This window comes from Drosophila persimilis, unplaced genomic scaffold, assembly GCF_003286085.1.
Source record: "Drosophila persimilis strain 14011-0111.01,24,50 unplaced genomic scaffold, DperRS2 tig00000863-arrow-arrow-pilon, whole genome shotgun sequence".
NCBI classification, from domain to species: Eukaryota; Metazoa; Arthropoda; class Insecta; order Diptera; family Drosophilidae; genus Drosophila; species Drosophila persimilis.
In genome coordinates this window covers 573,902-586,412 of record NW_020825364.1, presented here as the reverse complement: position 1 = coordinate 586,412, position 12,511 = coordinate 573,902, and the positions used below count along the sequence as shown (strand labels likewise).

The window sequence follows — 12,511 nt, the reverse complement described above, 5'->3', positions numbered from 1 at the left end:
GCTGCCTTCCATCCTTCCTTCCTTCCTTCCTTCCTTCCTTCCGTCCTTCCCTTTCCCTTCCTTTTCCCTTTCAAATAACAATAAATTTCCAATTTGTCTTTGGCATTGGCCATAATGACCTCCGTCCACACACACACACACACACACACACACACACACTTACAGAGGGAGAGCGAAAAAAAGGACCCTAATCCAATAGATAAATTTCGACAAAATTCCTTGGCTTCTGCGGCGCAATGCCTCCCACAATGTGGCCTCCTCCCCCTCCCCCTGCTGCTGCCCCTGCCCCTCTGCGGCTTCTGTGGCGGACACTCTCATTACTTGTCCATTATTATTGGCCTTCCATCCAGTGGCGTTCGGATTCGCCCTCGCCTTTAGGATTCCATTCTTCAATCAATTTTTCAATTTCCAATTTCCATCCACGCGACTCACAATTGGCCGTCAAAGTCCTGTCCCCGTCGCCGTCCGTGTCCCTGCCCTCCGCTGGCCTCTCAGCCATAAGGAAAATTTGCATTTTCACTTGAGCAGGGTGGAAGGGGGTGAGCAGGGGATCTCCCTTCCAGTGTGGGTTGGATTTCCTTCAAGTTTCATCTCAAGTTTTCGTCTTCGGGCGGTCTTTCCACCGAAGAAACTCTCGGGGGACCTTCCATCCAGGGGTTTCCTCCGTTCCAGGAAGCTGCTCTACAGACGCGCCCCTAACGAAACAGATCCCAGATCCCGCAGATCCCTGGACTGGGAAAACACACACCACACACACACACAGCAGTGCTCGAGGCTTGGCGTAGCTTGCGGACAAGTGCAGGACACTTTTGGACAGGGCAGAGCAGGGCAGAGCAGAGCCGAGCAGAGCGGACAAAAAGTCACACAAATGAAACTCTGGGAAAAGCGGAAAAGACGCGGACGCGGCTGAGGATGAGGATGAGGCGGCGGCAGTAGCAGGGGCAGGGGCAGGGGCAGGGGCACCTTGCTGTGTGGGAAACACAAGTGGCGGAAATTCCTGGCCAGAAACGACCGTGTCCGTCCCGACCTGGCCCACATGTGTTTCGCACATGTTGATGGAGGAATTTCCCGCGAGTGCGCGCGGTTTTAAGGCAAAGGAATCATCGAGTGTCCTCCCACGCCCACAGCGGCCCACAAAGGCAGGCAGTACCTGTGATTGACCTTGACAGGGAGATGGCAATAGAAGGAGGGACAGTGACGCAGGGAGAGCCCTGCCTTGGGTCCACTGTTTTTTGTGTGATGCGTGTCTGCCACAATGAACGGGGCACAAGAAGACCAGAAGAACGTGTGAGGAAACGTGGGAAAAAAGGATTTACGATGGGGAGGGAGCAAGGGAGAGAGCGAGAGCGGGAGAGAGGACGGAATCTAGAGTCTGATGTCTGATGATGTGCCTGGTCATGGTAGCAGCGTGTATCTGTGTATCTGTGTCTTACCTGTTGCATGTTGCACATGTTAAAAAGTCATCATAAATCTCAGTTCTTCGCTGTGTGTGTGCGCGGGAGAAAACTATCCATCCCAAAGGAGGTCGTGGGTCGTAGGTCGTAGGTCGTAGGTCGTGGGTCGTGGGTCGAAGGATGATGACTGGCATCCTAGATGTGTGCGTGGCCGTGTGTTTGTATTATCTATCAAAATCTGTGTAAATTCCCCGATTAACATGCAAAACACGTAACCACGTAGCCCGGCTAGAGATCCTGCCCCGCAGAGCACCGCAGAGCCCCGTACTCCTTTTGTGCAACATTCCGTGACCTTTCCCGCGAATGGACTTAGTCTCTCTCCCTCTCGCTCTGCCCCAGGGATCATGCCACAGAGAGAGGTGCCTAATAATTTGTATAAATATTTATTTTTGCTACCGATTTTTATCTCTCTCTCCCTCTCTCTCCCTCTCTCTTTCTCTCTCTCCCAAAAAAGGTGTGAAATTTCAAACCCCTTGGAAGGCAATGATCTGTTACCGGGAATCACAAGAGAACGAATCGAGAATCGAGGATTCGGTTTCGGATTCGGATTCGGGGACATGTTCTGCATTGCTAAAGATGATTCTGGTTTTGCATTTCTAACCCTCCATGCTCCCCCTTCCCCTCCCTCCGGCTACTGCTGCTGTGGCACGTTCCAGGGGTAGAGGGTAGAGGGTCATGATTCGACTCGGAATTATATTCGCTTACTCGATTCTACAGTAGATTTCTTAGACCAAGACGAGACCATTTCCACCCGTAGAACGGGCACAGTTTTGATGGTTATTCCCCCCGAAATCAGTTTTAATGGGCATTCATCAGCGTTCCCCCTAGAGCACCCTAAAAGGGAGGGGGTATTCCTCATCGGCCTCTCCCAAATCAGCCCAGTTTCGATCATCATCGCCCCGAAAGTCATCACTCCACTCGCCCAACGGCCTTGGACTCGTGCTTTCGCAAGCGATCGCCCAAGAAGTGGGGCTCCGGTCTGGATACAAAGCACAAAGAGAGGCGGCATTGGCAATACGGGAATGAGTCAATCATTGATTGTCAATTCGGATTGACTAATCCATCCATTCGCTGCGGGCCATTCCTGCCTGCAGGCCATCGGTAGAACCAACGCTCGAGCCCCCTCCCCCGCGGAGAGAGAGCGTGTTCGCGCTGCATCGAACGTGTTCGGGCCGGCAACTTATACGAAATGTTCGAAGGCCCGCCGAGCGAGCGACAAAGAGCGACAAAGAGAGAGCCCACTCTTATACGGCCAAACAAAAACACAACATGTTCGAGGGCTCGAGCGGCCGACGGGTCGGGCACTATATAAGGCCGGTGGCAGGCACTGAGGCCGTCATTCCGCCGCAAAAAATCCAAACCCAAAAATAAGAAACTAAAGAGTAAACGTGTGAGAGAAACGTAGCAAAGCGAAGGCTGCGTTGGCGTGAGATTTCGAGAAACCGAGCCCCGAGCACCGATAGCCCGAAAGCAGCAGCAAAATATTCAAATTGTCGACCGTTTGGATTCATATTTTTTTGTCGTTCGTTCTCTGTGTGTGTGGGTGTGTTCGAGTCACAACAAATTATTTGATATTCGCTCAATGCTCCGAAAATGAATTTTGTGAGCGTTAAAACAAAGTTCAAGATATCAAAAATCGAACATCAAGTGAAAGACAACAACAATCAGCAGCATCGAGTAGTTGCAGCCGCAGCCGCAGCAGCAGCCAGCAAAAGTGCAAGAAACTAAAAAAAACAAACAAGAACTAAGAACTAACATTTGGATTAAAAACGCATTTTGGATAAAAAAAAAAGAAGAGATCCAGAGCAGAAGCAGCAGCAGCAGCGGAAAAAAAAACAAAACATAAGGTAAGCAAAAGGCCACGACCTTAATGACTGCAACAAAACAACAACAGGGGCAAAAACCCCCAATAGAAATTGTCGCAAAAAGGGAATAACAGAGAGGTGGAGGGGGAGGGGGGGACAAGGCATGCCGCGTAATGAGTTTGTTCAACCCGGTTGCAAGTACCATTACTACGATGGTTTCCCAGTTGTTGTTGTTTTTTAGGGGTGCCAGTGGAATGCAAAATGCAAATTGCACTCGGCGACAGGCGGGCAAAAACTATGTGAAGTTCTGGGATGGACATTCCATTCGAGAGTTGGAATTAATTGTATCTTTCGAAATCCATAGACAGGCAGATAGACAGATAGACAGATAGACGGACGGACAGATATCTTGTGCATTTCGGCTGCAGCACTCATGCATGCGGTTCATGTTCATTCATGCTCTCCTGGGCATTCAGTGCAGACAGCAGACAGCAGCAAGCAGCAAGCAGCATGCCATCTTGCGCAAAATTGTAAAAATGCCATAATTAAAATTAATAAATAAATTAATTAATAAACAAGAGGCGCAGAGCGAAAGACTGCTGCGATTTCGTGTTTTATTGAAATTGCTAGGCAACGAAAACAAACGAACGAAGTCCGAAGCCGCGAAGCCCGAAGCCCAAGCCAAACCAAAAAGAACGAAACGAAACGAACCTCGGACTTAGCCGAAGGGGAGGGAAGCAGTAGAAGCGGTAGTAGGGGTTTTTTCGGTCAGTTGTTGGTGCTCCCACACACACACCACACCACACCACACACCACATGCCGTACTCCTCACTCCTTTCCGCCTGTGCAGGTGTGGGTCGAACTCAGACATAATTACAATAATACCAGACAACAGACAGCAGACAGCAGCCAATGGCCATACCAATGCGTTCGACTGCAGGCAGGCGGCGTCACAGCAGACAGACCTCAGACGCAACTTCGAAGCGGAGAAAGAGAGCGAGAGAGTAGTAGTTGTACTTGGGATACCCTTCTACTCGACAGAAATATGACAATTATGAAAGGGAATAGTGCGGATAAAGGAATTTGCGGCAAAACCCACGTTCCCCGATCCACGATCCACGATCCACATGGAGTCAGACCCCAGCAAAAGCCAGTCTTGAGTCTCATTTTTTGTTGGCGTAGGCGCCGCTGCCGCTGCAGAGGAAGTGCCAGCGCCAAAGACGCGTTGGCGCGACTGCGACTGCGACTGCGGCTTTTCATTGAGTGTTGTGCAAGGCAGAGGCAGAGGTAGCGGCAGCGGCAGAGGCAAAACCCAATGGAAATTGTTTGATATGACTTTTGATTCGCTTTCGATTCGAGTGTCTGTCTGCACAGCACAATTGTTGCTCACAAAAACAGAATTAAAGAAGCTTTTTTTTTTCCTTTTGTTGGTCGATCATTAGCGACACTGAATGTCGAATGTCGGCTCTGTCGCTGTCGCTGGCTCTGCCGCTGGCTCCGTGTGTAATTGAATCGAATGCGATTAACATAATTTTGTTTGAAAAATGTTGTCTTTTCGTTTCGTTGTCATTGCAAATTACTCCGTACAATAATGCGCCTAATGCCCCGACCATTAGCTGATTAGTTGGCCATTAGGCAACGGCGGAGCGATGCAGAGGCTGAAGGCATCGCAGCAGAAAATGCAGTTAAAAACAACAGCAACAAAAACGTTACATAAATAGCGAAACGAAGGCCATGCCACACTCCCCAACAATCAGGCTGGGAAAAACTTTGACTATGCTTCATGGCTAATTTTAGAGGGAGACAGAGACAGAGAGAGTGAGAGAGAGCGAGAGAGGGAGAGACAAGCCCCCCAAAAGAAGAAAAAACCCCCCAAGAGACAAGAAAAGAAAAGAAAAACTTTTTTCTTTTCCAAAAGGCCCATCAAATTTTATGAGCAAGAAAGACAGAGAGGGGTAGAGAGAGGGAGAGGGAGAGATGTTACTGGTGACCCAGTTTTTCCGAGGGAAAACCAGGAAGTGGATAAAGTCTCAAAACCATAAAAAAAGCACAACGAAAATCTCCCCAAGGAAATTCTTGGGGCTCCCCCCCCCCAAAAAGAGTGTTGCAACGCGAGAGAGAGACAGAGAGAGGGAGAGGGAGAATGAATAATTTATGCACTTAATTGATTTGTTTATTGTTTATTGTGTGTTTCTGTGGTTCACGTTAATTAATTATAAACTTTATGTCGTGTTTTTTGTTGTTGCAGAAGTGAAAAATCTTGGACTCCAGAAAAATGGAAAGCACAACAGAAACCAAAATGCAAGTGGCAGATGCCACAGCCACAGCCACTGCCACAGGCACTGCCGCAAAGGTGGAGACCATCATTGACATTCCCAGTGGCGCTGCCTCGTCGGCGTCGACGTCGACGTCGGCGTCCTCCTCCTACGACACGGACTGCAGCACGGCCAGCAGCACCTGCTGCACGCGACAGGGCGAGCACATCTACATGCAGCGCGAGGCCCTCGCCATGTCCCTGCCCATGTCCTGCCCCGCCGCTGCCACGCCCCTGGAGGCGTCCGCGGACGAGATGGGGCTGCTGAAGTACGAGCACCGCAAGCACTGGCCCTGGTTCATCCTCATAATCTCCATCATTGAGGTGAGTACTCCACCCCCTTGGGTGTCCCCCCCTCCCTTGGGTGTCCCCCCGCCCCCTTGGGTATTTATGATTATTACGAATCAATGCCCGACGAATAAAACTTTCGAAATAGCCCCAAACTTTCAACGAAATGGCAATAGGAAATGTTTCAAAAAGAGCCAGCCAAAAGAGAGCGGAAGTTTTCCTTCCCCCCCACCCCCGCCGCCGCGCCCCCTCCGGCCTGTCTGTGTGTCTGACTTTGTGGCGCCTCCCCCGAAAATCGATTGTAAACAACTCGAACAACAAACAACAGAGAGAGAGAGAGGGGAAATTGTGGAAATTATTTGGCTAGAAACTAAAGCCAAAGAGAGGGAGAGGGAGAGATGGAGAGGGAGAGTCCTGCCCCATGGGGCATATGATATGTTGTTGCTTGAACAAATGCCAAAAAGTACGGGGCATTCGTTGGGTTTTCGGTTTTCGGGGGACACCATCGCGTGCCAGACAGCGCCAAGAACCAATACATAAATCAGAAACCCCCCCTCGCTGTTGAAACCTACTTAACCCCCCCTTTTCGATTCCGTATCCTTTTTGCGTCCTGCAGATTGCCATCTTCGCCTACGATCGCTACACGATGCCCGCACAGAACTTCGGGCTGCCCGTGCCGATACCGAGCGACTCGGTGCTGGTGTACCGGCCCGACCGGCGGCTCCAGGTGTGGCGCTTCTTCAGCTACATGTTCCTGCACGCCAACTGGTTCCACCTGGGCTTCAACATCATCATCCAGCTGTTCTTCGGCATTCCCCTGGAGGTGATGCACGGCACGGGCCGCATCGGCGTCATCTACCTGGCCGGCGTCTTCGCGGGCTCCCTCGGGACGAGCGTCGTCGACTCGGAGGTGTTCCTGGTGGGCGCCAGCGGCGGCGTCTACGCCCTCCTGGCCGCCCACTTGGCCAACATCACCCTCAACTACGCGCACATGAAGTCCGCGTCCACGCAGCTCGGCTCGGTGGTTATTTTCGGTAAGTTGAGAGCGCCCACGCCCCCTCTGCACCCCCCTACAGCCCCCTCTGCACCGGCCTTGACTAACCGAGAAACCCTCTGCTCTCTCCTTGTGTGTCTCCTTTAGTGTCCTGCGACCTGGGCTACGCTCTCTACACGCAGTACTTCGACGGCGGCAGCGGCAGCGGGGAGGCCGCCTCCTCGGCCTTCGCCAAGGGGCCGCAGGTCTCGTACATCGCCCACCTGACGGGCGCCCTGGCGGGCCTCACCATCGGCTTCCTGGTGCTCAAGAACTTCGGGCACCGCGAGTACGAGCAGCTCATCTGGTGGCTGGCCCTCGGCGTCTACTGCGCCTTCACCGTCTTCGCGATCGTCTTCAACCTGATCAACACCGTCACCGCCCAGCTGATGGAGGAGCAGGGGGAGGTCATCACACAGCACCTGCTGCACGACTTGGGTGTGTCCTAAGCGCTCCTCACCGGCTCATTGGACTCCAGTTGGGGCCCATCGGCGGGTCCTTAGCAGAGAGATCTATAGACGAAACGAAACGAAACGAAAGAGCACGAAAGAGAAGGAGGAGGAGAAGGAGAATGAGAATGAGAAGAGAGAGCAAAGAGAGAGCAAACGATTTTTTAGTTCAAAACTAAATCCGAAATTCGTTTGAATTTTGCAATTTTGCCGCGTTTCGTATTTGTTTTCTTTCGTTTCGATTTGCTATCGATTCGCAGTTATCGTTATCGTTATCGTTTTCTAGTTACCGTTTTGCGCGTTTCATTTTCATACAAAAAGCAACAGAAAAAACAGACAAAAAATGAACAACAAAAGAGAAATAAAAATCAAAAATCAAAAATAAAAATGCAAGAAGTAAAAAACCGAAAACCGAAAAACCGAAAGCCGAAAAACGTGTAAACAAAATGTTGTGATAGAACCAAAGACTGAATTTTTTTTTTCGCGTGTAAAAAAATAACAAAAAACTAAAACAAAAGAAGGAGAAGAAGAAGCAGAAGCAGAAGAAAACCAGGAAAAACAAGAGGAAAATCCCAGCAGCGCGCTATAAAGCAATTATCAAAAAATAAATGGAATGAAATGAAATGGAATGGAAAATGTATTTCCATTTATATTTCCATTTTTTTCGCTCTTGTTTTGTTCTTGTTTTGCTTTGTTTCTTCGCTTAAATGGTTGTTCTAAATTATGTATTTATTGGCCCTAGCCCCCTCCCCTCCCGCCCCCCAAGCAACCCCCCAGCCACCACCCAGGGCATACATTTAATTCTACTATAATTTAGGATTTTTTTTTCAATTAATGAAGCAGCAGCGAGGGGCCGTAGGGAGCTCTAGGAATATATAGAAAAGAAATCACGTAACAAATTGTAAATACTATTAAGTCCGCACACTAGTCAAAGCAGAAGATAGAAGATACAAGATACCAGATACAAGATACAAGATAAAAGATAAACGATAAAAGATAGATAGATACAAGATATGGTAGGGGAAAACTCAAGAAAATTCACAAAATATTTATCCCTAAGTAATCGCCCCTCCCCCCAGAGAGAGAGAGAGATACATACAATACACACACACACACACACACACAAAAAAAGTATTACTAATTTATATATATATATATTTATTTCCTTCATTTTTTTTGTCAATTTATTTATTTAATTATTTAATAATTTAGTGGAAAAAAGCACGAAAAAACACACACAACAAAAACAAAAACAACAACAAAATGTAAAGAGAAAAACACACACAGACGACACGATGAAAAGCCAAAGAAAATACAACAATTATCAACAACAAAAACAACAACAAAATATATATGCAAATATATTGTTTTATTTTATTTAAATTTTTTGCATTTTGATTTCAGTTTGAAAAGGGTTTTAATCGAAGGATAAACACATAAAGATAGATAGATACACCTAAGGACACTCGCAAGATACTCCATCGTACTCCCCGTGTATCCCGAATAGATATCCCGAATACGAGGATACACAGATAATCCCTGGCCTGGAAAAGTCAGCCAGCAGAAGCGTAAGCCAAAAACTATAGAAAGGGCGACCCCCCATAGACCCCCTCCCCCCTAGCCATAGCCATAGCCATAGCCGTAGCCGTAGCATACTCTATATTCAATTTTCAATGTAATGGAAAAACCACAAAAATACACCCCCCTACCACCCCTTATACCCGATACGCCCCCAAAGGACACACGGACACGGAGAGAAATCAAATAGCAAATAGCGAATAGCGAATAGCAAATAGCAAATATGCAAAAATCCAAAAGAAAACAAAAAGAGAACGTAACGAAACGAAAAATCATAAATAAATAAACGACTAAAATTGAACAAAAATAAATGTCTAAATTAGAAATGAAATTCCTCGATGGTCTCTCGCATTTTTCTCGCATTCCGGCAAGCAGACACATCTCCAGGGCGGAGACGAGCCCGGAGAGGTGGATAGGGGGGAGTGCCAGGGGGAGTGGCACTCCACAGCAATCGATATTTGTTCCATTTTTGTTCTTGCCTTTGCCTTTGTTTTATATCAACAAAAATTGCATAAATGTGGGCACTTCTCCGGAGAACTTCTCTCGTGTCATTCGGCGAGTGAATAATTGCAACTAAAGCCCCCAAGAAAATCCTTAATTAAGACCCCACACCCGCCACCCCCCACCCACTGCGCACAGCTTTCCAGATACCCTGTAGGCGGTGCCAAGGGAGGTCGTATGGTGGCGCCCAAGAAGCCGTAGATACACCCCAGATCCATCCATCCCAGGAAATGCATCCCCAGTTTCCAGGCATCCAAAAATATTCCTCAGCCGAAGTATCTTTCAGTCTCAAGAGCTTTTTCCATCGAAGCAGAAGGGTGGCTCTGGCTCTGATGAGGGGAGCCCTCCCCCTAAATCAATACTTGCCCCATATTACGGCTATTACTAATGGAATTCCGAAGAACAGAGGGGCACAGGAGGGGGCACAGGGCGGCCAACAGTGGGGCGACAGCAGTCGATAAATATCACCTTAGAAAATATTAAGCACCAAAAAGAACGCATAATTCCATCTTCCCCGAGGATTGTGGCCCCCTCGCGCCCCTCGCGCCCCTTCGGCATTCCACTTGAGGGAATCCTTGGACGGAAGGAAGCAAAAGGAAGTCCACAAACAAGCAACAAGCAAATAAATGCATAATTAATAATTGTGAATAATCAAAGAAGCGTATAACAAGGCACTCCCCTCCTCCCTGCCCCGAGATCCGAGAAGGAGACGCCGATGCCGCTCTCGCTGCCCCTGCCCCTGCCGATGCCCCTGCCGATGCCCCTGCCGATGCCCCTGCCCCTGCCGATGTGCCGCCTGATTGCATCTGCCAATTAATTTCACATTAAATTATACAATTATCAGAGGCACTCCCCCCCTCCACCACCGCCCTTCGCCACGCAGAGTCAAGTGGCAGTGCCATTTTCGGGGGCGGAGTGCACTCCGACGATCTATGCCGCAAAGAGAGCAGCATCTGGGCTGCTGGGCGGCTGGGCGGCTGGCGAGATTTATGGTAGACACTCGCGGCCATCAAATTGAAATTCAGACGCTGTGGCAGCGAGGCACAATGTCAACCGATGCGATGTGCAACAGCCGATGGAGCGACGAGGTCAGACAGGCACTCCCCTCCCTCCCTCCTGCTCTTCGTCTCCGCTGCGAAAGCTCCGAAAAATCCACATAAATAACGCGGCCATCGGGACAGCCTCCACTGTATGTGTGTGCCCCGTGCGTGTGTGTGCTGCTTGCCACCGCAGACTCCTGCTTTTGCTGCTGCTGCTGCTTCTCGTTCGTTGAGCTTGTTTCTGCGAATGGCAGGTGCAACTCAATCAACGCCGCCAACAGGCCGGTGCTGCCGCCGCTTGTTGTGCCACAAACGTTGCATGTCATCTGGACACAAGCTGCAGTTGCAGCTCAGAGGAGAGGCTGGAGCTCTGCTGGCGTGCCACCTGCCCCAAAAGTTGTCTTTGGATCGTTTTTTGTTTACATTTGGCGCAAGAAGGCGAAGCGGCAGTTTCTGTGGCTGTGGCTGTGGCTGTGGCAGTGGCAGAGCCAGTGGCAACTGAGGAAGCTATAAGCATGCCTCGAGTGGGGATATCGCCAGAGATCAACGATCTTGGGGTTCAATGGTCCTTCAAGCAGGGTTTTTGTTGCAATCAAAGAACCTGAAAGTACAGAGAGTTCTCTTTGAGAGCCACGAGAGATCGAGAGCAGAGCAGAGACCACCACCTAAGGGACCTTAACCCACCTTATCGCAGGGAGTACTCCTTCCTCCTTCCTCCTTCCTTTTTCGCTCCGATTCTGCTGACCCTGAAAGGCACTTATCCCTGGCTATTGGTCGCTCCGCAGGACTCCTGTTGGGACTCCTGCCTCGATAAGGAAACTACCTGGGATTCGGGCTGCCCAAGAGGCGGAGGACCTCTCCCGAGTAAAGGGAGTTTTCCCATTCAGAAAACATTAATTTACAATATATATGTACATGGGGGGACATGGGGGGACATGGGAGGACATGGGAGGAGGGGGGCAGGAGGAGGATATTCAGCATTCCTCAGTGTGGTAGTCCGGCGACGGCGGCTCCATGACGTCGGCCTTGAGGCCCAGCTTGAGGCGAAAGGCGTCGCCCCCGTTCAGGTAGTACTTGAAGAGGCGCTGCTCCCGGATGAAGCCGAGGCTCTCGTAGAGGGCCAGGGCCGCCGCGTTCGAGCACTCCGTCTCGAGGATCACCACGTCGACGTCCTCGTCGATCATCGCCGCGACGGCCTTGCACACCAGCGTCCGGCCGATGTGCTGGTGGCGGTACTCCGGGTCCACCGCCAGCATGGCTATGTAGCCCTGGAACATCCCCATGTCGTAGGCCTCCACCTTGCCCACGACCACGCCCACGTAGCGCTCCTTGTGGCGCGCGAAGAAGCACAGCTCCGGCCAGTTGTAGACGAAGTAGCGGTACGTGTAGAGGGTGTACGGCTCGGAGAGGGTCCCGTCGATGAGGCGCTGCAGGTGCGCCAGCTCCGCTTCGTCGCGGAAGCGCGAGTACCTGATCACTGGCCGCGGGGCAGGCGGGGCGGGAGGGGCCGCGACTCGTTTCCCCTTCGGGGCAGGCACTGAAGGCGAAGGATCCATCTTTGGGCCGTGCCGCGGAGCAGTCGCTGCCTTCTGTTCGGGCAGCGGACTCCCGCCCGGTCCTTCAACGCCGATCGGAGCTGGAATCATTTTTTTTTTTTTTTTTTTGAGTGATGAGACTTTCCAAAAATTTTGTAAAACAAAATCGGACGTCTCTGAGTTTTTGGCCAGAGAGAAATGAGAGAATTGTTCCCACAGAAGCGACCTTGAATCCCCGCAGCCCCTTCCCATCCCGCGCCACAACAAAATCCCAGCAGGTGACAGACGGACGGAGGGACGGAGGGACGGAGGGACGGCGGGAGGGACAGCACACTCGTCGACAGCGTCGACTTCGTCATCGTTTGGCTGGCTTCTCCTTTAATAGCATTACCCCTGCCTCTGCCCCTGCCCCTGCCCCTGCCCCTGGTAGTCGACGGGCAATTAAGAGGCACGCCTTGCGGCAAGGACAGGGACTGGCTTTCCACACTCCTTTTGCCTTGAGGGATTTTCGAGC

At 50.5% G+C, this 12,511-nt stretch overlaps 2 protein-coding genes across 2 annotated transcripts; one reads left to right on the top strand and one right to left on the bottom strand.

Moving 5' to 3' along the window:
• Positions 1 to 3,282: 3,282 nt before the first annotated feature.
• Positions 3,283 to 7,696, top strand: LOC6599525 (protein rhomboid). Its single transcript, XM_026993617.1, has 4 exons — positions 3,283 to 3,301; positions 5,508 to 5,897; positions 6,478 to 6,895; positions 7,003 to 7,696. The coding sequence occupies exons 2-4, from the start codon at positions 5,535 to 5,537 to the stop codon at positions 7,341 to 7,343; spliced, it is 1,122 nt and encodes a 373-aa protein (XP_026849418.1). The 5' UTR covers positions 3,283 to 3,301; positions 5,508 to 5,534; the 3' UTR covers positions 7,344 to 7,696.
• Positions 7,697 to 11,344: 3,648 nt separating this feature from the next.
• On the bottom strand, positions 11,345 to 12,120 carry LOC6599524 (N-alpha-acetyltransferase 30). Its single transcript, XM_002024615.2, has one exon. The coding sequence runs from the start codon at positions 12,106 to 12,108 to the stop codon at positions 11,437 to 11,439; it is 672 nt and encodes a 223-aa protein (XP_002024651.1). The 5' UTR covers positions 12,109 to 12,120; the 3' UTR covers positions 11,345 to 11,436.
• Positions 12,121 to 12,511: the final 391 nt, after the last annotated feature.